The sequence below is a fragment of the Amblyomma mixtum genome, chromosome 2, assembly GCF_055824585.1.
Source record: "Amblyomma mixtum isolate Tamu chromosome 2, ASM5582458v1, whole genome shotgun sequence".
NCBI classification, from domain to species: Eukaryota; Metazoa; Arthropoda; class Arachnida; order Ixodida; family Ixodidae; genus Amblyomma; species Amblyomma mixtum.
The window spans coordinates 45,184,707-45,212,559 of NC_143013.1; the positions used below are offsets into that span (position 1 = coordinate 45,184,707).

A 27,853-nucleotide genomic window follows, 5' to 3' on the forward strand; every position below is an offset into this window, starting at 1 on the left:
GTCTCTTTCATCAGGAGTAGGGACAAAGGACGAAGCAAGTAAACAGGACAGGTGCTGCCCTGTCTACTTGCTCCTACCTTTTTCCCTGCACTGTTCCTTTTTGAAGAATTAGTTTGTACTTAGTGTTGCTTTAGCATAACAGTAAGCTAGTGGATAATACATTTTCACGCATGCACCAGTCCAAGGCTTGCAGGCTCATGGATGTCATATCTGCATGTAATTCCACTTAGCCACGTGCAGCAGTAGCACTCTGCGACAAACATTTCTGCTCAAGCACAGTTACAGAAAGCAACTCAATACGCAGGCTCCATTTGTTGACGTACTGGCTGAAAAGCCTTCAAGCTTTTATTGCTTAGCATAAGTACATTGCTCAAGGGAATAAGCATATAATTGCCATGTGCATATTTGTGACAGGAATAAATGGACATCACAGGCAATGTTGCTTTTTAGCAGTTGCGAGATAAATGGGGATTTGAACAGAGAATTTGGCATATAGTAACGAATGTGTGCCCCAGCACCACTGGCCTACAGAGCCCAGGTCACACTCAACCCTCGGCAAACCATTTTGCTGCACATGCTCATCAGCAACACTGATTTCACCCATGTAAATAGCTTGTTGCCCTTGTCAGTCATGGTTGCATCTGAAGTGATCTTGGAATGTATTCCACTGCAGTCAACCTTACATGGCATGCAAATTGTTTTACTATAGGTGTTTGCGGTCAGGGTGAAGTTGTACACGTGCACGGAATATGCTATACACAAGTCATAAGGAGGCTGTGTAGTCTACGCTGGTGGTAAACCTTGTGCTTTACTCATGATCAATTTTTGAACCTTTCAGGAACAGTCAAACCATTGGCACACCTTTCGTTACTTTCTATTTCGTTGTTCTTTTCTAAATTGGTGCTGCATGCCAGACAAAATGTTAAAAAGTGACAAGTATGGTAGAGTCAGAATTTGTTCTTTGTTTGCAAAGTTCTGGAGAGAGAAAAATACACAAATTAGCTTAATTTGAGCTGCTCTGGCTCCAGTATAAGAAACACAGTGCTCAAGTGCCTGCACAGATACTCAAGTCACAAGTGTATCACTGCTGACACACAAAAGAACCAGTGGTAACAAGCACTGCCTCCATACTATTATTATGCTATTATGCGGCACTTGCTACACACACGCCTGCATGTGCAAATTGCTGTAAACAACTGAACAAAATAGGCTGTGAAGAAGCTAAATCATGTCACTTGTTTAACTCTCATAAAAATATCTGCACTTTTTACTATTGCACGTTCCTGGCTGCTTTGTGTGACCTTTCTGTTAACCAGTGAAGCAGAGTATTTTGCTCGTTCTGCTGATTTCTAGGTCTAGTGCATGTACAGATCATGTGCCCAGGCGTTCGTTCAAATCTTCAAAGTGTATGTATAAAAATAAAGGATGTACGGGACCAATAAATGCAAGGACTCAATGTAACAAAACTTGCTGTGTAAGCAATTGGACACCTTATTCTTGGAGGCATGTTTCCGAGACTGAAATAGCTTGGAAACAGTGAAAATGAAACGAAGTTACAGGACACTCGCAGACTTGCAAGTGAAGTTTAATAAAGGCAGCTTGACACATATATGAAAACGGGATTTGTATGCGCACGCATGTGTGGAGACAAAAAAACATGCTGCTACCTATCCTAAGTTTGGGATGGGACTTATAAGACATCAAGCATGGCAATAGGCCTGCTCATGTTCAAAAGGTGCCATTTCATTCGGTGCCTACTTGTGGCTCAGTGCAAATAGGCTTTATTGGTATGCACCTCGGGAGCATCTGAACTACACTGATTGCTTCCATCTTGCAACGCAGTGAAAAAAATGCGGGTAGACTTTAAAGCTTGAACTGATATCTATACTCACAGTGACCAGTCTGCCCAGAACTGGTTCAGATGTGTCCACTGGTTTCCATGCACAAGGAAGAGGCTGGAGCCATTAGTACCAGCAGGAACTTGGCTCATATTTTTTGTGTGCTTGTGTGTGCACTCCACAATATTGTCAAGATAAACTTAACACAAGAAAATGGGAAGTTTCTTTGGTTACATTTCAGACACAGGTTGGAGAATCTCCAGAGGGCTCTTTCTTCGTGGTTTGCATGTTTTTCACTGTTTGTCAAGACGGTTGCGTACTAAATAGCCAAATTTTCTACTCTACCAGGAACTATCTTCAATGGGCAGGCTTTGCTACAAACCATGTGACTGGCATGGAAGAATGCATGACAGGTTGAAGACTTGAAAGCAGTCAAACTACAGAAATCAATTTACTCGAGAAAAGAATCGGCAGAGATGCCCATGTCGTGCCACTCTGTTCGAAACACCTTGGCAACAAGAAATCTGCAAGTTTGCTTTCAGACGTGGTATGTTCTTTGCAGAATGTAAAATTCACAAACCTGCGACATAAGAGCTTCAAGACTCCCGAATGCAACTGCTTCACCGCCAAGACGTAACTGGCCAAGATTTCATGGAGGCTGATCCAACTTGTGTCAGTCTTTCTTCACATTCCAGTTCTAAATATTCACTTCCATTTGCATGCACGGACAGGAGGATGCTGTTTGTTTTTCCAACAAAACTAAAAGCAAAGAAAGCCACATGCGACACAGCATCTCCCTTAAATAAAGAAAAGGCAAACTGCACTGCCTGCAAAAATGTGGCTTATTCGAACCCACTGCAGGTATATGGCTTGTTGCTTCAGCAGTGTATACAAAACAGCTCATCACACAGAAAAAGCAAATGGCACATTGCAGACTGGACTGCCTTGCACTTTCTTCGAGTGCAATCAATGCGGATCACAACCATTCCTTGTGGTAGCATATAAAACTTGCTTCCAGTTTGTCAGCTACAGTGGAAGAAAAGATGTGATGCCCACAGACTACGTGTGCACAATCCCTTGCCAGGTTGCCACTTTGAAGCCTGCTTATTAGTGCTCACAATACCAAAATTGCTTATGAAATCCTTTATGCAGTATTTGAAAACAAAGAAGTCTGCAGTGGCCAACTAGACTGATGCAGAGGAAATGCAAAATTCTGATTCTGTTGTTTTTAAATCACCAATCTATTACAAATCTGACTATTCTTGTTCCATTTTTATACTTCGTGGCAGATGGAGAGAGGGGAATCCCGCTAAACACCACCTGCCACTGTTGGCAGGTGAAGGCTTCTAACAGACTCCACCGCTGCCGGAGTTTTTGCCTCAAAAAGGGAGATGGGGTTATAAGATAAAGCATAGCGACACACAAAGGACTGCATCTAGCATGAATGAATGGACAGATGTGAGCAACTGGGTAATGAATTTGGCTCTTCAGAACTGTAACACAATACCTTTAAAGAAAACCTGCTGCTATATTTAAAAACATGCAGTGTGTGGAATTCGATAAAGCATGAAAAGGCACATGCAGGTCACACATAAATCTCTACTATGCAGATTTTTTACGACTACTAAAACAACTATGAATGAGAATGGAGCATAAAAAGAAAAGGTCTCCAGAAACCACCCTGAAATGTACAAACTACACGTAGTGTTTTCAAGGAATGAAGAGCATGTGCTATGAAACCTACACAATGCTGTTTGAAATGTTAGTTCTGTCTACGATGTAAGACCACACTTTTGTGATTTTAGTCAGGGGAAGTAACAATATGCAAGACTAAAGAACTGCGAAAACATCCAGGTACTTTCTGGTCTGTATTGATACACGAATCTACAAGTACAGACACAAAAACATGCCATAACCAAGGTTAGTGTTACCATATTTTCCAGTCCTTAAGTCGCACCTTAGTACAAAGCAAATCTCCCTGTATATGGCTGCATTTTTAGATAAGGTGTCGCTTCAGTTGGTTTTCTGCACAAGCAGTGAACAAAAACTTTCATCAAACTATCATACTGTCATCGGGATGAACATGTATGCTATTCTTACAACTCCATTCCAATGCGCACCTTGTTTTTGTATAGAGAGGTACACTACGCTAGTCAGCGGTGCATTTCAGGCAGTTGTCGCAGGCCAATATTGCCCATCCGCCGTAACCATGGCAACCAGTTGCCATGGTTGTTAGATGCCGAGCATGTTATGCTCGGTGCGTAATGTACCTTTCTCTATGTATTCCTGGCCTAGCTGAGCTAAGCCACAGCAAAATTTTTGTGGTTAGTATGGCATTTTCCATGTGTTCTGGATTTTATTTTATTGTCCTTGTGGTCATTACAATCGGGCACCAATTTCTGAACAGATTGAGAACAATTCAAGAAGGCCAAGGTAAAGGTTGCAATCTGTGGGTACCTTGACACCCTCATGCCATTGACATGTCCTCATCTCAAATGCGGACCCTGCAGCAGTAACCTACCAAGTCAATGCGCACCTTCACATAGCGTAAACCGTCAGTAGGTGTGGTATCCTCATCATCAAAACTGCCTTGGCTTATCCGGTGCGCAGTTATTCCTGGAAATCTCTCATTTCAGTTCTTCTCTCTCTTTCCCTAAAACAGGGGTTCTCAAAGCGGGTTTCTTGGAGGGCTTTCTGGGTTCCCCGGAAACCTAATCCATCTATGCCTCAGCCCAAAGCTTTCCTCAGCCCACTTAGTTATGGGACTAATCTTGCTGTAACTGCTCACAGAAGACTGACTGCAAAGCCAGTCATCAACAATTGAATTTGGGCATATTTCTGGGATGAGTGTATGCCTGACCTTCTTGGCATGCATGTTAGACAGGAAGGGAGGCAAATCCGAGACGCCCAGAGTTCCTCAGCACTTTTAGAAAACCACTGGGATTCCCCCAAGGCTAAAAAATCCCTAAAAAAACAAACAAATGAATGCAAGTCACACTATTTTAGGACACACACTGATAACAACTAGGGGGAAAAGGCTGTGCCTTACAACTGGAAAATATGGCATTTAATGAAAGACCCAAACACACATAAAATCACTGCCTTCATTCACACCAAACACAATGCAATGTGAAACCAGAAACTGAAGTGTGCTTTCTCACTGTTACAGTAAATGATTTATGCTTTCCATCACAGCAAATGCAAACAGGTCACTACCAGCTTACAGTGCAGACAGGTTTTTATGTACACAAATGCAACAGTCAGAACTGTCGCACGTATCTGAAGCCTCCAAACTTTGCACTGAGCAACAGCACAAATGAGTGCCGTGGGTTCCTTTTCAACAACATTTCAAGCTCAATAAATGCATAAGCAGATGCTGTCACTCCTTGTATGCACACTCTCATGTGCAGAAAGCAAATATATAGTAGTGAACAAAAAGATATATTTTGCTTTTTTTCGTATAAATTCAAAATACCACAGGCATAACAGTCCTATTTGCTATTTCCAAGTATATTTTGATCCAATAATGCTCTCTTCTTCATCCAGGAGTTCTTTGGGGGCATAACTATTTACCTCGTTTTTTGTTTTGTTTTTTCATTTTTGTCTTTTCATGGGAGCTTCCCATTGCATTCAGTATGCGTCTAGTCTAAATTACTATTAACTTGCTGTCGTTTTCAAGTGACATATTCTGAATTTACATGTATCAGTGCATATTTTTATAAGCAGTGGGTGGAGTGCGAGGTTAATATAACGCCATCAAGGCTGATTAATTACCTGCGGTCACAACTATAGGATGACAACACCATCAGCTTTCACTGGAGCGCAGTCCACGTCTTCACAAGTTTTGAAGAGAGATAGATTTAGAAATGGTTTGGTTTTTCAATCTTCTCAGGAGACGCACCAAAACAATCAACCAAGTTGTCGAAAGACTTATCGCACGAGCCTAAATAACCTTTTTTCGACAGTTCCAAAGAGCCTGTTATCAGGCTCTACAATGACTCCCAGGACTGTGAGATGTCATGTGCTACGTACTGAGCTAAATCACAGGAGCCCAGCTCAAACCCCCACACATCAGTGAAAAGAATTGGGTGCCCAGGATGATGAAGGTAAAGGAATGTCTGGTGTGGATGTGTGATGAATGGGAAAGAGTGACTTCATTAAATGAATCAAAGTTCTTGTCATGCAGGAAAGTTGGGATTCTTAGTATGCGTCACCTCAAACACAGTTTATAAGAGCCTCATTATCAGCTTCTCATGTTAAACCACACAGGTGGGAACATAACGGCATGGGGCTGACTCCCAGCTCATGGAGTCTGTTTTCTTGAGAATTTAAAGTACCATGAGCGAAGAGGTTCATCAGGCATCCTTAAAAAGGTTGTGCTTCTATGGGCATGCAAGAATATAGGACTTGGTGATGTGTTTCAACAGAATTACGACCTGGAGCACTCTACGATTGTGGAAAATTAGATAAAGACGATGGTGGATCTTATGCAGTGTCTAATCTGGTCTGCTGAGACTATTTTAATTGAACATCTTTGGATGAGCATTGCGCGTCGTCCAAGGGACAATAAGCCACCATTGCCAAGCAGAAAATCGACCAGCTACAGCAAAAGTGGGGGAACACAGATTAGACATTGATTGACAGCTTCCTGGACTCCATGCTTTGGCGGTGCGAAGCAGTGGATGACGGAAAAGGCTTGCATGCGAAGTACTGCTGACATTAGGCTATTGTGAAAAGGCATTCTTGAAATGGCAGCCTCATTTAGTAATAAAAACACATAATATAGCCAATACCTTCACACAGCGCAGAAAACAGTTCAATAAATTTGCAGTGGGAACATACTGCGGCTTAATATGACGAGAAATATTGGTCACTGATGTGTAAAAATTCAGACATTGTGTTGCGATCAACACCACACGCAAGCTTTAGTGCGGCAAAAAAGTCAAGTTTGAAAAACTGAAATATCACATCTTTTTGTTCACTACTGTATATTTCGACCAGCTTGTCAGCCACAGGTGCTACTCAAATCCACGTGCTCGCTACAGCAACGTCGGTCATTTCTACGAGTATCCAATGACTAGCCACAACTAGAGGCACTAGCAGTGCCGAAAACATTAGGAATGTTAAAAAGAACTGCCTTTCAGACTCACAGTATGCATAAGATGGAGAGAGAGAGAAAAAAGAAATGTCTAAACCTAGTGCAAGGGATTAGACTACCACAGCCAAGCGCTCTATCACAATAACCTCTAACAGCATGTGCTACATAAATGAGCAATTTAAGGTGTGCATGTTGCTAGCTTGTTGCACGTGTAAATCTAATGTCTAATAACGCCACAAGGCAGCCAATCATCAGCAACAATGGTGCCTTGAGAATGTGGCAAGTAAGCAGGATGGACCACAAATCACATGCACATAATCGTGCTGCATGGAAGAACTACCGAAAATTCTGTACTAGAGGCATTAGTGCAACTACTAGCTACTAGAGAGAAAGGGCATGAAGACGCCCTAGAGTAACCAGAAAGCGGAAAAAAAAGAAATGACTTTTTTGCAGCGCCGCTGGACACTGCTATAAGCTGTGTCGTTTGTTCACTTCATCTTCATCACAACTTTGCCCACTCTTTTCTCGCTGAGGTTCTGAAGGACATCAGGCACAGCCTCAAAAGGAACTGTGTGGTGGATGTTCGGCCTGCAAAGGCAGGTGGGGAGGACAAAGAACACTGTCAACTGACAACTGCTTGCTACACAGGCTGGTAATAATACCTGCAAAGAAGAAAACTACACACATCACTACGTTTGTAAAAAGCTGTGTGGTCAGATCAACTCGCCCAACAGTTCGTGCTGTCAACACCCTCTTTATTACCACCAAATGCAAATTTAGAGAAACTGTGTCAGAGTGTTCAACGGAGCAAAGAAAAACATGTACCACTCAGTGCACCTCATTTTTCATGATAATCATGTGAAAAGTGCTAGAAAGCGAGTGCATGGTTCACTCACTGCCAAAAACATCTATGAGATAAACATAGCACTAGAATCAAGGCTGTGATAAACGTTAGCAGCAAAACTGCAAGGAAATACCACTAGTTTAGCCACTGCAGGAAGAGAGAGCACGTGCAGTGAGCATGGTGAATAGGGTCTAGTGCAGTCAAGCCCAGATATATCGAACGTGGATACAGTAAAAGCTCGTTAATTTGACTTTCAGGAACCTGAAAAATTGTTTAAATTATATGAAAGTTCCAATTATCACACGACCTCACAAGTAACTATAAAGGTTTGATGGCAGCATGGTAAATTTACATGGTGAAAGACTGGGCAATGGTTGCTCGATTTGAGAAAAACGCAGCAGTGACTGTTATTCACATTTCCATCAATGTTGGGAGCATCGAAGCAGAACTTTTCCAAAATCATAAGGGCCTCCCACATCCTTCAGAGTGCAACGCGATAGAGCTGCACCGCTACCATGTCACACCCATTATAAGTGGCAGTCGCGTGTGAGGAAGTTTTATTGCGCAAACTGCGGACGGCACGAGAGAAGCACGCAGTTTCGGAGCTCTGAAAGAAGGAACCCACGTGGAAACAAGCGAAGAAAACAATGCCGAAGTGGCAAGGAAAAAAATGACTGCTGATTTGCGTAGTTAATCAAATGCGAAGTAGGTGCACTAGCACTGCTTGCCCCTGCTATACTTCGCTATGCACTGTTACACTTTGTTATACATAAGCAAAGCAGATGCTCTAGAGTTTCAGTATCACCACATCCAGAACAGAGAGGAAGATAATCCAAGAGCAAGGAAGTATGCTCAAAGGCGAGCATCTTTAAGGCGTGGAGGTGAACACAGGCCGCTTCACAATGCACGCTCCTGTATAAGGCCTTAAATAAAGGCTGGCAGTATCTATGAAAAAATAAATAACTGTGTATATATGTCTGCTGTCTATGAATGCTAAGCGGCAAATGACTCAAGGGGAGAGAGGCTGAAGTTGAGGGAGTGCGAGTGACAAACGTCCACTCCGTCCGGAGACCCCAGTGAGAATCTCGCACATTGGCTGCCGCCGTGTGACCATGGCAACTGGCAGTTCGAATTATTTGGATTTCTGAATTAACGAGCTTTTACTGTATTTCAAACTATTGGCTATGTAGGATGCACAGACTATTTCCCTGATAATCCTGTTTAATATAGGAAGGTCTTGCAATGCAGTATAGCAATATATCGATCACTCGATATACCGAACATCATGCCGCATTCCTGCAAGTGTGCTTCTGACGGCACTTTTCGATCACTTGAGTCGGCTTCACAGGCTTAGCCATCTGCTGCTAGCACTAGCCGCTGTGAAACCACGTGACGAGGTGAACATGGGATGTGCTTGACAGTGGCCTCCAGTCCCTTGTACTCAGTTTCTACACCACATCGCTGTCATGCGGTGAAGCTAACCTAATTGACTAAAGCCTAGCGGTGGGCCTTGCCTGGCTGAAACCAACTACACCTAAATTTTATTGAGCAATTACTGCATTTGTATTGTACTGGTAAACGAATTAGACCTCTTATGATAGACTGTGGATAGTTACTAAGTGCCACCCACTGCAGCTCCTACACGAAGCAGGTTATGCCTAGCAACACCTAGTGAGCGGTGCGCTGCCAACATTTTTTTATACTACATTGAGTTATCAATACTACGAACTATTTCTCAATCCCATTCAAGTTCGATATATCCGGGTCCAACTGCACTGACCAATGAAAAAATATTCAGGCAAGCACAGGTACCTGATCACTCCACTAGAAACTTTCTCCATTATGTCCATCAGGATGTCTGTTTCACTAATGTCAAGGAGGTAATGGCCAAATAAGAAAACACATACAGACTCTGCAAGGATTACTCCTCAGCAAACCTGCAAGAAACAGTCGGTTTCAATTCAAAGTGAGAACTTTTAGAAAACAAGGTTTTTCAGACCACTTTCAACTTGTCGTACAAGATTGTATTAAAGGCTCACCAGTGAATCGACGCCCCGGCTCTGTCCAAGCCCAATAGTCGCCAAATACGTTACTCTTTCCCTTTTATTTTTCTTTTTTTTTTTGGTCTTCATATGAGCTTAGTTTTTTTTTTTTTCTGCTACTAAAAATGTAGTTTCTGTAGTGCAATCAATCCTCTCGCAATTATCTTCACACTTTTTGTAACATAAAAGTGTTTTCGTAACATTCAATAGGCTGAGGCTGGCCAAAATGATTCAAAAATAATGAGCCCCTGCCTGCACATGTTTTCCTAACAGTAGGAATGTGATTAAACTAGCCAGTATGTTTTCATGCCACACCAGTTGGATTTGTGACAGCACACTATGCTGTAGGTACACGAGCCAGAAATAGGAAGGAGGAAAATGCTGCAATGCATCATAGGAAGTTGGCACTGCAGCTGCCTGCAACACACAGGCAAAAAAAAAATAAAGAGAAGCTGTTATGAGTCATATCCATTATATAGCTGAAAACTGCAATCCACACCTCACAAGCGCAACCATAAGCTTAAGCTGAAGCCTAGATAAGATGTCAGTATTGTTCAAGTCTTCCTTTATTTATGATCTTTTTCCCAACCACTTCTTTCTTTAGCAAACACTAGGAATACAAATGCAGACCTGCCTGTGCTGCTAAAGATCATGAAATAGCATGCCTGGTATAGTAGAACCCTGGAACAGTAAAAAAAAAAATAAGTGCACAGTAAAGAAACTACGGACTCATTTTGCCTTGTCAAAGGAGTTTTTGTCACTACAATCATCTTCCATTTCTACAATCTCAGTCGGCAACTTTCCATAACACACGCTGGCTGTAATGGAAATCAAGCCACGATTTTTTGGCGCCAATTCAGGCCCTCAAAACCACATGTTCAAGAAATATTTCTGCACCAGTATGGTGCTGCTATCCTCGGGAGGAAAGCCAAATAGCCAATTTACAGGCTACAGTAATTCCTACAGAAATAGCAGAAATTTTTCGTACAGAAATAGCAGGCAAAATGCTGTGTCAGGCCATGCTCGACAACTGACCGAATGCGCACTGTTCCGTGGTTGGGCATTGCTAGACAGATGACCAGAAACGATTAAACGAAGCTACAAATACGCAGTTTTTTTTCTTCGCTGTTCTTTGACACACCCACAGCATGCACACCCACTACACTCGTAAGCTGCAAAAAAGAGCCACCTTCTCGACGACCTTGAAAGAGAAGGCAGTGAAAAAAAAACCATGAGGAGTAGGAAAGAAAAAAGTGGATGAAAGGCCACTGAACTGTGCAGCTCGGAACACAATGCAGCGAGGCAGGAAGTGGCGGCACAGGGGCCGCTACTGAGCGAAAGGATGCATGCGCTAACGCGGTGGAGGTTTCCCGTGGAACATTGGAGATTCTTTGTTCTTAATCAGCGGAGTTTGAAATATTCTGCTACAGAAAATCAGGGGCTTTAGCTATCATTGTGTTCCAAGTGTTGTAGTTTCTTAGAAACAATTTAGGAGGCTCAGCACATCAACTACCTCAATCCAAAATTTACAGAAAACAGTACAGTGAGTCGCTGATCACATCTGAATTTTACCCTGTTTTGTCCTTTTACAAAGCTCCACTTCTGGAGGCAAGATCTGCATATTTCATATTTTTGAAGGATAATGTATTCATCTGAACTTCTTGCTTTGGTTTATACAATGGAATCTCATTAATTCAAACTGAAAACTCTGGCGCTGTCAAGACTAAACACGTGTACTAAGAGGGGCCAAAGCAGGCTCTCCTTAATTCGAACTCTGCATAATTCAAATGCTCAGCCGCCTTATTGAGATTCGACAGCAATTCCACGACAAAGTTTCTGCCCTTTCTCCAAAACTTCACGAAGCACTTCAATGTAAAAAGGCAAGCAAAACTATAACGCCTATGGGCAAACTGCAGCTACACAAGCAATTCCCTCAGTAAAGGATACGCAAGTAACGGCCTTGCTGTGTAGAGGACAGAATCCAGGCTTGCTCAAAAAGAAATCCAATTGAGGCACACTTCATGAACATCATTTGGGAATGTGGGGGATCCAGCTGGAACAAATGCAAGTTTTGCAAAAATTATTATCAGCATTCCTTTCCTTGCTTGCAACACGCACAACATTCCAAACAGCAACATTTTTCATCGCTTCTCAACTAGGCTTGCAGTTCACTCCACAGCTGGGATTACCTACAGCTCTCACAGTCACCACAAAGCTGGCACTGTTTTCTTCATGTCTACAAAATAATATCAAAACAACTCTGGTCGAAAGCAAAGGTCAATAAAGAAACACAGCACACTTACTAAATGCCACTACTTTGGCAATGCAGCCAAAAAATAAAACTGCCTCACAATGGCACTAGAATGATAACGCCTACTTTTTAGATGGCTGCCTGAGGTTGATCTTTGGCAAAGCACGTGAAAGCACATATGTGTACAGGCATAGTCAGGCCAGATGATATCAAACTTGAAAAGAACAAAACGAAATGACTGAATAGGCACTAGCAATACCAATGCTTTAATACTTTTGAATGTGGCTGCAGTGTCCTCCTGGGACATGAAAAGCAGTGCAGCTCAGTGTAGAACATTTTGCACGCACCTGGAGATCGCTTTTAGAAGTGATCCAGCGGCCACCAACTGCGAGGCAGGAGACAATGTCATGCTTGCTTGGCACTGGATGCTCATAGGTGTCCTCCAACAGGATACGGTAGTTTGTTTCCGCAAACTGCGTCACACCATTGTCCAGCACAAGGTCTATCCCAAGGCCTCCAGATTCCTAAGCGGAGGGAGCAAAAAAAAAAAAGAGACAGCTCTGTTACGCAACACCAGATGCAGCAGTTCTCTTTATAAACACACTGGTGCTACTACTTTAAAGGGACACTGAAGACAGCTCCATCCCATTACTGTTGTCCGCAAAAATTGATTCTCTGGCTCTTCTGGCTATGCTGAAACCTGTGTGACAGCAAAAAAAAGCATTTATTGGCCGAACAATTTAATTTAAAAAGCCTCCCGCCAGTTGATTCTACTTCACGATGTCCTTGCCGAAAGGGACAGGTTGCCACTGTTTCAATTCGACAGCGTAGGGGTCCTATTTGGTCGAAAATGCACCATTTGTAGGTGTTAGTTGTTTAAGTGCTGGAATTGAACCTCTGTCCTTTAGGTCGTGACCCCGGCACGTTACCTGCACTGCAATGTACTTTTATGCCCGCTTTAAGGCCCCTCTGGTTTTAAGGGATGGACAGGGAACGATGCAATGTACTATTGAAAAAAAAAAAAAAAAGTTTTAGCCAGTTCGTGTGCTAACTACCTTAACTGCAGCTAGAAGCCAGACATCTACGCCTGCTTAGCTGCAGCCCTCGCTGCAAGCCAGCTAGAAAGGCAACATTCTTGGTACCCCACCATTGGCTCCAAACCCCAAATGAAGGGGTTCCCTGTATCTTCCATTGAGTTATCATATGGTATTATACTAACCATACCCATTAATACATTTTAAACCACTCATTAATCAACCTCATAACCCTAACTAATCCACTGTAATCCACAATCTGGGGCGAGCCTACTTCCAAAATTTGGGAGGTCCTTTGTAAGTCTGGCGTGGACCAACTTTCAAATGAGCACATTTTCTTCTTTAAAAATGCGTTTAAGAAGGCTCCAAGTTTACTTTTTTCATCTCGCACAGCGAGCACCCGTACGTGAAAATAGGAGACTAACTTAAGTGGCGGGCCAAACATGCACCCTGACAACACCACTCATGTTCTTTGTTGGTGGCAGTGCAGTCAGATTCCAAACCAACACTGTGAACAAAAAACAAAAGTGCTTTGAGTCGAATCTAGAAACACAGCTGAAAAAAGGAGTCTTTTAGCCTCAATTTTTTTTTCTTGCGGGTGCATCCAAATGCAAGTCACTTCAAAAATATGGCAAACATTTCACCTGCATGCAAGCGGGCAGAAGTGTGGAGGTATTGCCTCCCACATTGTTGTTGACGTTGTTGTTGTTGTTGCTGCCAATCACATAACCAGGGCGGAAGTCTGAGCCACAGCCAGCATTATCCGTCTTACGGAGGTCCACCACTCGAACAACCTGGCCTTTAAGTCCCTCAAGGTAGAGGACCTCATCATCTGAACTCGCTGTGGTGATCACCTGCACATGAGTTTTCACAACCCATCCTTGTCACAAGCTTTCCTCTGTAATAAGGGAGTAATTACTCATTGCCATACACCCGAGCGCAGCCATACGGCTACAAAGGAAAGCTATACAGCTTTCTCAGAAACTTCGTAGTTAAAGAAAAATTCGTCCTGGTCCGGGGTTTGGACCCGGGACCACTGCTTCACCGGAGCAGACGCTCTACCAATTGAGCTAACCGGGACGGCAAGCTTATGATAGGGCGAGAGCGAATTGATCAATAACTCAATGTGGGAACTGACCAAGCTTTCCTCTGTTTCCATGTGCTGATGCCAAACGATTTTTTTTTTTTTCTTGCAGAAACTAGTAGTTTAGCTTTGTCTGGACACAGACTTCAGAATCTAACCCTAGAAAGGCTAGGGCCATAATTTTACCCTTCTCGTACTTCTTTTCTGTGCATGTCAGCAAGTTCCAGCCCATCTTCAGGAGTTCTCACAAAAATCTTTCATTAAATGTTCGCATAAAAACAACTGTACACTTTGAACTCAATTTACATTTTGCATAAGCATGCAAGGATTACAGAAGTTTAAAGAATGACACCTTACATAACTGGAATCCCCGTGCTGACACTTTACCACCCCAATTTAATGAGGTTATAGCCAGACAGCAATGAATTAAAGCAAGCTTGCAAGTTATGTATGTGCAATGCAAAAAAAAATAACTAGAGCAGGGTAGGCTGTACAAAGTGTATACCTTTGTTTCATGCACAGTGATCTTTCCCCTAATGTGAGAAATTTTATACGAAAAGCCAACATGAAGCAACATGTTGCTCTCATGCAGGCAACACTTCTGCATAGTCTGATATGACATGACATACTCGCTACTGCGTCAAAAAGGCTGCTCAAGAAGTTGAAAAAGCTAGCAACATGGAACTATCAGATGGCTACACCTTTGCCCGATATGTTCGGAAATTTCCTTGCATTATTTAGAGTGCATCTAGTTTCACGTTGTTTGAAGAAAAGGTTTATGCAGCGTTTATGCGGGTTTTAACATCCCATAGCAACTCAGGCTATGAGAGACGCCGTAGTGAAGGGCTCCGGAAATTTTGACCACCTGGGGTTCTTTAACGTGCACTGACATCACACAGTACACGGGCCTGTAGAATTTCGCTTCCATCAAAATTAGACCGCCACGACCAGGATCAAACCGGGCCAGCAGACAAGTTGCTTAAAGAAAATTGCAGGATGATATGACACTGCTATTATCCTCACGGAAGGCAAAGGAACTCCCGATCATCTAGAATGCAGACCCTTCCCTGTGTTCGATTATATATGACTGTACAAACCACCACACTCGACAGTGTCCATTCTCTGGCCAAGCTTGTTCTCACTGGTCAAGAGGTAATCATGGGAGTTTGTGAGACAATGTGCTCACACCAAGTCCCTGAATACAAGTTTACTGCAGAGGAAGCTTGGGGATGTGTCTGCACCACAGGTAACTGAGGCAGGGCAGGGCTTTCACACTGTAAAATTTTCAAGTACTTACAGTCAAGCTCTACAATGAGCAATAATACTGAGATTGCTGATACTGATGTCATCTTACACGCTTCACCACTGAAGCAGCGGTGAGCTGAAGATGTGCTCTTTCATGCACACAAGACATCCATCCAGCTGAGCACCTGCGTGCCTTGTTACATACCATACACGCTCCGGATAAGCTCTTGTTACTTTTCAGTCATTCTCCTTGACAAAGAAATTTTTTCTGCCACATTGTAACAACAGTGTGAGTACCCTTTGGAAGAAAAAATACAGTTACCTCCTAACCTAATAATAATAACAGCCATAAGTGCCCAAGCACCACACGGCGACACACACAACTTTCCAAACCACATGCAGACAAAAAATTGGAGGGCTGGCTAGTAGCAATAATGCAAGCTAATACTTACACCCAGAAATTAGAGCAACCAGCACATCAAAGTGTGCCAATTCAAGATCCAGGTAGGCACCATGCAAGCTAAGGGGGCATGCACTGACCTTTGCACCCCAATGCTGAGCCAGCTGAATGGCAATAGCTCCAAATGAGGATGCACCGTCCATAACTAAGACAGTGTCGCCACTTGTCAGGCGCCCAAGGTAGTGCAACCCCGTGTAAGCCTTCACAGCATCACCAATGCAACCAGCGGCATCCACAAAGCTGACATTTTGTGGCTTCTTTGCTGTGAAAAAAAAAAAAGACAAGCAAGCTGTGAGAGCTGCAATGGACATCCAGTTTCAAGGAACCACCTACAGTGAAGCACCAGACGCAAGCACCATGCGAGCAAAGATGGAGGAGACCCTGCTATGAAGAGGAAATTCAGAGCTTAACAAGAAGAAAAAAAATGTCGACATTCTATCACCTTGGTACAGCCTTTAGTCAATTTCAAATAAATTTGCAATTAAGCACAGGCTTTTACAAAGAACGCTGCTCTTCATAACTATGGAAATGGATACAGTTGGGAATTTTAGCATAGCAGCAACAGTGTTTTAAAAACAATCAGGTGAACTTGCTTCAAGTTTTGCTTGAGCCTCCTCCATTGTTTTACAGAAAATAAACAGAATTTGAATTTTAAAGAGGTGACGCGGCTCCTTGTCTGGAAGAAAGCAGCTCAGTCACAACCTGAGAACAGCAGGTAGTTGGACTAGTCAGTGCAGATTTGAAAACACAAGAAAACAGTGCGTTGACACAAGAAAATGCATGCCCTCCGTTGTGTCCTCCTCGTATGTCCCACCTCAATATCCTGTTTTCTCAGCACCTTTTAAATCTCCACTACTCTTTTCTAGATATCCGTCAGACCAAATACATGTACCACAGCTGAAGTGTTGGAGATGGTTTATGGAGCAAGCATTCACAAGTTACATTTTTGCCAAAACACAAGAAAGTGACATGGATTGTTTTCTCCACAGAGATACAGTTGCACACACTCCACAGCTTATTTCCAGACCAACAAGAACCACACAACAACATGGATTATTCAGTCACTCCTTCCAGAAGCATTAACTGCAGGCCTTGGGGGATTTCTTTTTTTTTTTAAGCGATGTTGATTGCCTCAGGGCATAAAACGGTATGTAATGATAGATGATGAGGATGCCTAAATAAATGAGAAAAGGTTTGCTGATCTAATGAAATCGAGGAGTGATTGACGATGAGGTCCCTGTGTCCAAGTGGTATATGAAGCACTATTGTCGGGCAAAAGACCCGCTGCCGTCAGATGCCGAATTCTTGTCGGCTTCAGCGCCGGGCAAACCCACAGCAGGTAGAGATCGCTGTAGTGTTGTCATACCAGATAACTCTCCCTCTCCATTTTTAATTCAGAGAAATTTGGATGTGGATGCGTGCATGCACATGTGCGAGTGTGTGTTAAAACCAGCACTATACGGCGTTTTACGTCAAGAACCTTTCAAAAGAGAGACTCCAGTAACCAAGCCGCTGGCAACAAGATACAGGTGCAAGATCAATCAGACGCCACAGAACCAACCGGAACTGGAAGAATGTTCACAACCAATAGATAACTTGTACAAATGAGAAGACGGATAAACTTAGTCGATTCTGCTTGAATATTTCATGCCACATCAACCAAGTATGCTAAGTATGCTGTTAAGGCAAACAGAAAAATTTTTAGAGCAGTAACTAAGGTAGCACCTGCTGCCTGAGTGTAACCGGATGATTTGTTTTGCTCTTCAGATAGTGTATTGAAATTTAACAATAATTAATGTAGTTGAAACCCTCACCCTGCACATTTACACAAAACCAGGGCACCCTCTTTTGAGTTTCGACGCTACAAAAATCTGAAGATGGAAATACTTAATAAATGGGCAAAGTATACAGACCTCTTCCCCGCTAAGCAATAAGCCTGCAGGCTTGTATTCTATAAGCAATGTTAAGGAATAGCATACTTACTGACATCATATTCGTTGAGACGGACATATTCAGCACATCCCGACTGGCCATAGTCTAAAGGAATCAAACCTAGAACAATGAAAGTTCAAGAAAAAGGCATTAGAAAAATGAAGCTAAGAACACAGTGCAAAATATGCCGTGTCCATTCCACCAGAAACCACTCCTAGCAAAAGTAAAAGAAAGTCTAGGCTCAAAAAATAAATTAAGGCTAAATGCTACATTATTAAGGCTTTAGTAAAACGAGCTTTTGGGCAAGTTGGTTACTTTGATTCCACATAACTGCAGCGTAAAAAAATGACAAGCACAAAGGAAGAAACACCTACGAATACAGAAACACCTATATTTCCCATTGCTGGCGAAATACAATCAGTTGTGAGTAGCAGCGTTTGTCTGTGTCGTAGGTGCTCGTCATTTTTTTACGCTGCAGTTATGTGGAAGCATTATTAAGGCCAAACATTTTTTTCACCTCAACGTCATGTTTGCTTTGTGCAAAGCTTTTTTTGAAATGGGAGAATAGTACAAATGAACCCACTCGAGTTTCAGGCAGAGGCTTCTAACAGAGTGCACCAAAATGATGACGAAACTCACTAAATCAGGAAAACTTCATTAAATTTCACACCCAAACCTAGAAGTGCGCACGCCATTTTGCATCCAAGAAACATACCTACAACTTCATCACCACGGTCCACAGTAGTCACCCAGTCTCCAACCTCAACCACCACACCAGCCACTTCATAACAGACTGGATATTTGATCCTTGACTGGTCTTTGTAGAGGACTTTTAAGATCTTGAAAAGAAAATTGGATGCATATCAAAGACTGCAACTATGTCTGTTGTTAGAATATAGAGACAAAGCAAATGCTGTCAATGAACTTCAGTCTAGATGGACATAGCAAAGCTCACGGGGCATTATTTCAAGATACGGACAAACTGTGTCACAGTGGCCGTAGCACAAAGGGATTTACTGATTAAATTTTTTTCACTTGGTTGCTGTATAGTGCTCCAGAGCAATTAAACGTGACATGCTCCATGCAGTACTGAATATAGAAAGAAGCTCCAAGGAATGTTAATTTCAGCACATGCACAGGTAGACCAAACATTAGCTCAGAATTTCATAGCTAGCTATGTCAAAGAGCGGACAAGTAAAGTTGCCAAGTGCTGAAGAGTGAAAAATAAGGTGTCACCTACTTTGTCTTCATTGCAGGATAAGCCACATGCCTTTACGCTTACTAAAACAGCATATTTGTCAAGTTTCGGAATGTCAACCTGAAAAAAGTAAATGAAAGTCAAGAGTGCTAATCTTTTCCTTTCTTTTTTTTTTCATTTTTATCACGGTAAAAATACCTACCAACAAAATTCATAGGAACATTACAGAAAGCAAAAAAACGTGCTCAAGCTGGAAGGATGTAAAGCAGTGGGAAATAATTGATATTCATATTGCAGCTATGTTTCTGTGCAGCTGCATGACTATGCCACGGGCTTAAGCATTCACTAAAATGTAAACCATTACCACAATCAGCTAACAAAAAATGAAGCAAAACTTATGGCAGAACTAAATTTTTCTTCCTTCAAGTTTTGCTCGAAGAGATCAACTGTACTATATAGTCTTTATTGCAATAGTGAACATTATTGGGGATTTTTTTTTCTTTCACCCCTAATGAAGCGTCACGATCACATCCTTTGCTGTCTTTAAATTCTTTGAATATCAGACCCAAGTACTTCTTTAACAGAATGACGACAAACCAAGCATGACAAATAAGCGATAATAACAACAACGGCGATGATGATAATAATAATAATGGTTTATTTTTCGTCAGGCAGTACAGTACATTTCCGGGCATGCCAAAGCCATCAGTGGTTTGTTTGGCGAAACCCGGCAGCAGGCAGCAAATCTCTCATTTACCTAAACAGAAACATCATATGAAACTGAAAATGCTAAAGGGAGAGAAGAAAAAAAAATGAATCAAGGAGATGCAATAAAGACATTTGAGAAAGGAAAAAGGGCAAGGGCAAGTGGTTCACTTGTGGTTGCCCACTAAAACCGAAAAAAAGAAATAAGGTAATGAAATCATTGTACCCTAAGAACAAAAGAAGAGTACAAGAAGAAAACATGTGGAGCGTTTCCTCCCTTCTCCTTCCCCTTTTTTTTTTTCACATCAAAATCCAGAGTTAATAGGGCTTTCTTTTCTGCCCTCTTATTCTTCAATACTCGTATCTCATTAAGCAGTCTTAAACATTGTGAGGACATAAAAGCAGCACTGGCTTTCTCCGTATTTAGTTCTGGTAGATGAAGCACTTCATAGACGGAGGCAGTACGGAGGTCATGAGTAGATGAGCGTTCAACTCTAAATTCGTCAGTTCACATATGTCTGACAACAGCATATTGAAGAAACACGTTAAATTTAGGGAAGCTAAAGCTAAGAAACAAATCTTCCTTAGACAAAGAATTGTTATATGCTACACTTTTTAACGAACTCTTTAACAAATTATTAGCCCACGTTATCCAAAATTTCGCACCAATTAAAAAAACAGCAAACACCATATCGCAGCACTGAGTAGCCGAACGAGTGAAGTTATCACCCTTCTAACTGAGACAGGCATGTATAATATGACATTGTACAAAGGCATGACACAGTTCTCAGTTGTTTACAAACATAAGATAGGTAAGAGTACCAACTTAAGTCACAGTCTAGATAAATACCCATGTACTTTACCATTTCATCATGGAGAACAGGCGAACACTGACAGGACAGCAGTTAGAAGAATGTAGCCTTAGATGAGCATCTAAGTTGAGAATCTTCAGTAGGCTTCTAAAACATATTAGCTGGGTATGTGTTATTTATACTGGTTAGGTTTGAATCATACCAGTCTAATGCAGCAGTGGCACTTTTTTGGAGCATCTCAACACAGGCACAGGAAAGTGCAACAGAGTGCCTTTGCAAGAGACATACTGAAAAGCCATCTATGCCACGTGGTTTGTTCTGAAGGAAGCTGAAAATAATTTGTTTATTAGGGTTTAACGCCCCAAAGCGATTCAGGCTATGAGGGGCGCCGTAGTGAAGGGCTTCGGAAATTTCGACCACCTGAGGTTCTTTAACGTGGGCTGACATCGCACAGTACACGGGCCTCTAGAACTTCGCCTCCATCGAAATTCGACCGCCGCGACGGGGATCGAACCCACGTCTTTTGGGTCAGCAGCCGAGCGCCATAGCCACTGAGACACCGCGGCGGGGGCCATGCTAATCTTGTCTGTATCGTTCCAGTTTTAGTATATGTATTTTCGAGGCCCCTGAAAATAATTCTACGCGGATCAGACGATAACTTGGGTAGTAGATGTTTGTTTAGATTCATGAGGGGTGGAACCAGGTCCGCGAAAGGCTGCTGGGCAGCAGAGTCTGTGGTTACCGCATGGCAGGTGGAAATCTCCCAGTCACCTCCACTATGAGCCCTCTTCCTTCCTTCTGTCACTCTCCTTTATTCCTTCCCTTCCAGCGCGGTTCAGGTGTCCACCGAGATGCAGACAAATACTGCGCCTTTTCTTTTCCTCAAAAACCAATCTCTCCAAATCAGTTCATGGGGAAGCTGGCGCCACAATGCAAAAAGTACATGGCAACAGGGGGAGCCATGCCCATCAGAACATTCCGCTTCACGCCCTAAGCCCGATTAACATTTCCCTAAAATTAGCATATGTTCCGGAACTCGCGTTTTTATCGTTTCAAGCGAACTTCAAAGACATTACGCTCGGGTACTTGGAATTCTAGTCACTTATACCAGGTGTCCCAGCTAAATGTAACCAAGCGTTTAAAAAACGGGATGTCCTAGCCGTCTGAAACCAAATGAGGGTTGTTTAAAGTCGCGTGACCTAGTCTGCAGTATTTTTTTTTCATTCTTCAAGGTTGACTAATTAGTTAAGCTGAATTAACTAACTTTTTAATTATTGACTTGAGGAATAAAGTGTCAATGGAAAAGTTGTAGATCGCCCTGAGAAACAGCTTACTGAGACATTTGCAGCAAAGTAATATTTACGTAAAGTAGCTTTTTACCGGCCTTTAACCATGGCCTGCACAATAATAAGAAAAAGCTTCCACATGACAACTGTGCCACTTCAACGTCCCAAGACGCACCTTAAACAATGAAATCCGTTTTTTCTGAAGTCAATAATTAAAAATTTAGCTAATTAAGCTTAACTAATTAATTAACTTTGAAGAGCGACAAAAATACTCAAGACTAGGCCACACGACTATGAACAATTAACCCTTAGTTGGTTTCACTGGACTAGGACACTTCGCCTTTTTTAAAAGTTTGGTTAAATTTAGCTGGGACACCCGGTATATTAATCAAGGTTACCCACAAACTGAAAAAAACATGCACGCACTGTAAGTACATCAACGATGAAATCTGCATGGAACGGCGCGCCGCAAGAGAGCCAGTGTAGAGCTCGCCCGCGTGGCCTTGAATCGCATCGAGCGTACACTACAGCTACGCCGCGCTATCGATTTTTCCTCGCATCCCGCAACGCACATTCGGCAGACACAGTTAAAATGCAAAGCTAGCAATGGCGACTCGTTCAAAACAAAACGAAGCACAAAAAGATCGTGAAGGCTCGCGTGGTCATGAGGAGCAGAAGCGATCAGCTGTCAACTCAAGGGCCGCAGACTCCACATGACATTTGACGTATGTAATTACGAGGCAGGGCCGCGCTGTCAAGCGTCCGTTCAGTAAAACTCCCCGAGACAAGAGAAAGCAGTAACAAGCACAGGACGACTGGCACCGCGCATAATCCCTCTGCCCGTTTGTAAGCGCTTTGAGTAAAAATAAGCGCGTCAGCAGCGCCGACTGTTTACATCGCTTCGTACACAACAAACATACTTATTGTAAGGAGCGACTGCTCCCGATTTGTAGGAAACCGTCAAAAGTACGCGCTCGAGTGAGGCAATTTACAAAGCACCGTGCAGGGCACTTAAAGGGTGTAGATGGATATTCTCAATACTCACGTCATTCTCGATGAACACCTTTGACTGTTTGCCGTCTTTTACCTCCTTGAACGCCGCCTTCATGATCTTCTTGGACTGCATGGCTGGCTCATTAACGTCCAAGACGCCTCATCAGCCTACGGGTTCCGAATTTCGACGGCGCCAATTGCAGGTACCGTCGTGGAACCCCACATCCGACCCCGTTTCAGTAGATCAGAGCAAGACCCGCAAGACACGGGGAGAGTCGACACCACTGCACACCGCAGCACCAGCGCAGCTTTCAAGACGCCGAAGTGGGCGTCTACGCCTCTACGATTGACTCCTCAGCCCCTCAGCTGTGGCGCTGTGGGCTTTTCTTTACTCAGCTGTTGGTCGACGCTGCTGGAACACGCCAGTTTTGCAGTTCCACCAAAAACTTGGCCTCGGTGGCGGTCACGCGAACTAACGGCGCTACAGTCGAGTCTTGCTTCCGGCTCAGCGCATCGTCTGCTATATTGTCATGTTGTATGACGGGAGTCCAGCGGTCAGGAAGACAGCAACAAGACTTTCAAACGAAGCTTTTTATTTGGGCTGACTTGCGCCCGAAAAAGAGCTAAACAGCACGGCAGCGGCGTAAGCAACGTCAGTCGTCGAACTACGAATGCCCAAACTACGAACAGGCCAAATCAACTACAGTAATCTGGAAAAACGTAGATGCAGTTCTTCATGCATGGCTGTGATCAATCGAGATTAGTCCGGTCGTTTCTCGCGTCACGAACAAAAATGATAACGACCCGTTCCTGCGGCCTCGAGCGCGAACGAACGTATGTACTACAATTTGATACGTGGCAATATGCGGAGCGCAGAGGTTGGGCGCATATATGATTTGATGCCACTCTTCTTTGGAACGAAGCAGGTAAGTCAACTGCATGTTCATGTTGTGTGACGCAATAATGTGATGAGATGAACACAAAAGCCTTGAAAGTCCTACGGTGTCCTCTTTTACGTGCACATTGTCTCGCGAACAACTTAAAGGTGATCGCTTTCGTGACGGTCGGATTGAAGCAATTATTTTGTAGCAACAGCTACGTTACCCGCAGTCTCGCCGTTTCGCTATGGTCCTTAGGCGCCACTTGAGCGCATGCGCGAGGAGCCAAGTGACGTCACAGCCGCGCAGCTGCCGCGCCGCTCGCCTCCAACCCATCCGACCGAGAGGAGCCGCCAAGTGACAGCTGCCGGCGCCGCGCGCCGATGCCTCCGACCGAGAGACTGCGCATGCGCGACACGCAGCTGGCGCGCCGTGCTCTAATGCGCATGCGTGGCAAGGAGAGGAGAGTCGCGGTGATGCGATGATGGTGATGCTAGTGATGCGGCGGTGGAAAAAACACACTGTCATGGCGGCCAAGGAGAGCGAGGGCGACGCTGTGCGGCGTAGGAGACGGGAAAAAAACGAGTCGTCGGATCATGACGATAAGCAAAACAACCAGACGTAACCAGGGGTATACCGTACCTCTCGCTGTACAGACGCCCACAGACTTAACACGAATGACGGAATGCGTGGCCTGGACTGTCGTCAGCGACATGAAGCGATAGTCATCGGGTGCGAGATAATGCTCCCGGAATGTTTGCGGTGTCTGACGATAGGAGGTGCTAACCGCGGCAGTTAGCGAGTAATTCCTGGTTGCCGCGATAAGAAAACTGGAAAGAGCGTTGCCGGGGCCGTGGAGGCCGAATCGGCGAGCAAAAAGCGCGTAAACGCCCCAGTGACGAGCGCGCTTTCCACGCGGCAATCAAGCACAAGCGGAAAAGCAGTAAAAGCGAGCTGCGCACCAGCTGTCGACAACCACCGCAAACATATATACCGAGAGCATTGTCTCGCACCAATGACTATCGCTTTGTGGCGCAGACGGCAGTCCAGGCCACGCTTTCCGTCATTCGTGTTGAGTCTGTGGGCGTCTGTACATATATCCTCGCATAGCTACTGCCAATGTTTTCCTTCTGGTAAGACAATCCCCCATTTTCCTTATAAAGTGGAGTTGAAGGATAGAAGGATGAAATAGCGAAATTATCTCATGCGCTTCGTTTGGTCACTTTGCAAATAAAAACTACGGTAGAGCATTTCATCCGAGTAGGTTTACTCTAAAAAAATTCAGGGGAGCACTTTGTTGACCTAAAGTGCGGTGAGGCGAAAGCCTTAAGCGCAGTGTTGCTGCTTGTGTCACTGATATGAAAAATGAGATATGAGAAATGAGCTAAATGAAAAATAAGAAAAGAAAACTCCCTGATCACCTGTGTACGTCTTTCCTTGTTTCTTGTGTCCCGTCCTTTGCGCTGCTCCACCACGTTACTAATATCCCTCAAGAGAAAAGTATACAACAGCTGTATCTTGCCAGTACTCAACAACAGGGCAGAAACGTTGAGGCTAGCGAAAAGGGTTCAGCTTAAGTTAGGACAACGCAGCAAAGCTATGGAAAAAAAAATGATGGGTGTAATGTAAAGAGACCGGAAGCAGGCAGAGTGAGTGAGGAAACAAACGCGTGTTAATGACGTCCTGGTCGTAACCAAGAGGAAGAAATGGGCTTGGGCGGGCATGTAATACGAAGACAAGATAACCATTGGTCCTTCAGGGTAACGGAGTGGATTCCAAGAGAAGGCATGCATAGCAGGGGGTGGCAGAAAGTTAGGTGGACGGACGAGATTAAGAAGTTTGCGGGGATATGATGGCTGCAGCTGGCAAAGGACAGGTAATAGAGACATGGGAGAGGCCTTGCCTGCAGTGGGTGTAGTCAGGCTGACGATGATGATAATATTAAACGAGTGTTTGTTATACATGCATCTATTACAGGTGGGCTAGACTGTAACGACAACTTAGAAACAGCTTGCATATTGTGTACCGAGTAGAAGAAAGGACTGAGCATTGGAACAGCTTAAACATTACTGCAAATACCCACCAAGCAATATTCACATGAGACGGTGTTCAGCACGTCAAGCATACAACACACTTTTTAACAGGCTCACTGCAAATTTTTCAATTTTATTCCGGAGAAAGTTGCATTCCATAAATGAAGATAAAACCCTAATCAAAAATGCAGTACTGTGAAAGGTTTTAACACCTAGTAAAAGAAAGATGGGTTTGCAGATGAAATTGTTTGGACTGATGAAGAGAAATTTAAGCCAAATGGTAGTGAATTATCGTAACTGTTCGCTGTGCTCTGGGAAATCATTACAATAATGTGGCCCACACTGTGAATTTACTGGGACTCCATGTCAAGATTGGGATTTCCACTCAGGGATTCAACTTGACTGTTCTCTTCTGAAAAGGAAGTCAGTAACACACCTCAGTATTCTTCACCCATTATTTACCAGCAGTTCATGTATTTTGCATAAATCAGCAGTTCTACATTCCGCAATGGAACACATCACCACAGCAACAGGAAATCGAGGTCGTCTTTACAACGCCTTGCCAGGATGCTGGACAGGATAAAGAGGTGGAGTTGAGTTCCCTGCATGTTCTCCTGGCTCGACGCTCCCGACTTCTACTTGTTGAGAAGCTAAAATATGAGGTCCACCGCAGGAAACTAACTATGCTGTCTACACTTCGAGATGAAACATACGCAGTAATCTCCGAGAATACTTTGGTCAGTGTTGCACATGCAGTAGTTCACCAAAATGAGAAGAGTCTGCATGCTTGCAGACTCTGTGATCACCCTGTGACCCTGTGATCACCTAATATGATTAGAAAGTGAAGCATAAGTTGCAGCTACCCTCCAAAGTCAATACAAATCTCAAAAAATCTCAGACCTTTCACCCCTCCCATACACCAAGAAGCGGCAATGATAGCTTACCACGTCCTGCCCTCGTAAGTGCACCCACTGCCAGGCCCACATAGCCCACACATGGCATTCTCGAGAGTGCCTGCTTTTCAGTCCCGTGTCGTTCATGGAAATGGAAACTTTTGGTTATGACATAACGTGATGCTAAAGCCATTTACCAAGAGAAAGCCTTGCATATAGTAGGTATCACTGTAATATATGCACAAATCGGTCCACCGCAGTGATGGTCTTGCAAATTTGAAACCTGGTATCACTAGAACCCACTGACCTCTTTTTTTTCCATTTGGTACAGGCATCTCCTTAAGAGATGCTCATAGGTTTGGCCAGAGCCTCTTCCTAAACTTGCGTCCATTTTGAGAACACCTCTGATTGGACTAAAAAAGACGTCTTCGAATGAGACAGAAGTTGGGATACAGGCCCATGTGACACCCTTTCCATTGTGGCCCTGGGAAAGCTAAGCATACCCATTAAATAGCTGGCGGGTTCCCAGTGGTACCAGGATTCACTGCAGTATCGGTTTGGTTTGGTTTATGGGGTTTAACGTCCCAAAGCGACTAAGGCTATGAGAGACGCCGTAGTGGAGGGCTCCAGAAATTTCGATCACCTGGCATTCTTTAACTTGCACTGACATTGCACAGTACCACTGCAGTATCTCCTGCATACGGGGCTGGTGCCCCCACTATACAATCAGTGCACCTGTTTCAGTAATTGAATTATATTTTAGCTGGAGAGATGAAAATTTCTTCTACAGTCCTAATATTCTGATAAAAGACCTGAGTATTGTGCAGAAAATTCTTGAAATGCACTTGACTGATGGAGCAGAGATTGATGCAACACTAGTAACACGGCAGATCTGTTCTAACATAGCTTCGTGTATAAAAATTTATCTCATTATAAAACAATGCTGATCACATGAACCCTTTGCAATACTTCATGCTGCAACAATTAAAAAGGATAACTGTTACTACAGCTGCTACCTTTATCTTCTACATTTGTAGTATACTTACTTTCACCACTTACAAAAGCGGAGGCCAAAGGGCCAGAGACCTTCTTAAATAGTCAGTGCATTCAAACCATTCAGGCAAGCTGGCTCAAGAAATCTACTTAAGATTCAAGCATATAAAAAAAGATTGCACCAACTTTCCAACCCATCTGTTCCCATGTGTGAAGAAATTAATGGCGGCGCAA

The 27,853-nt window shown here is 43.4% G+C and overlaps 1 protein-coding gene across 1 annotated transcript; it reads right to left on the reverse strand.

Moving 5' to 3' along the window:
• Window positions 1-942: 942 nt before the first annotated feature.
• Window positions 943-23,257, reverse strand: LOC149359193 (ferry endosomal RAB5 effector complex subunit 4-like). The gene is made up of 10 exons (XM_089571454.1): window positions 22,875-23,257; window positions 19,069-19,146; window positions 18,544-18,667; window positions 17,880-17,948; window positions 15,977-16,158; window positions 13,752-13,961; window positions 12,421-12,597; window positions 11,770-11,875; window positions 9,593-9,638; window positions 943-7,524 (listed from the first exon to the last, which is right to left on the reverse strand). The coding sequence occupies exons 1-10, from the start codon at window positions 22,953-22,955 to the stop codon at window positions 7,425-7,427; spliced, it is 1,173 nt and encodes a 390-aa protein (XP_089427580.1). The 5' UTR covers window positions 22,956-23,257; the 3' UTR covers window positions 943-7,424.
• Between the last annotated feature and the right edge of the window lie 4,596 nt (window positions 23,258-27,853).

Excerpts from the sequence above, each read along its gene's own strand:
- LOC149359193 (XM_089571454.1), bottom strand. The coding sequence starts at position 22,955 with ATGCAGTCCAAGAAGATCATGAAGGCGGCGTTCAAGGAGGTAAAAGAC. Across the intron at positions 11,876-12,420 it reads CTTCTAAAAGCGATCTCCAG|CTGGATCCCCCACATTCCCA; the intron begins GTGCGTGCAAAA and ends CATTTGTTCCAG. Across the intron at positions 9,639-11,769 it reads ACAGCAAGGCCGTTACTTGC|ACATCCTGATGGACATAATG; the intron begins GTATCCTTTACT and ends TTAGTGAAACAG.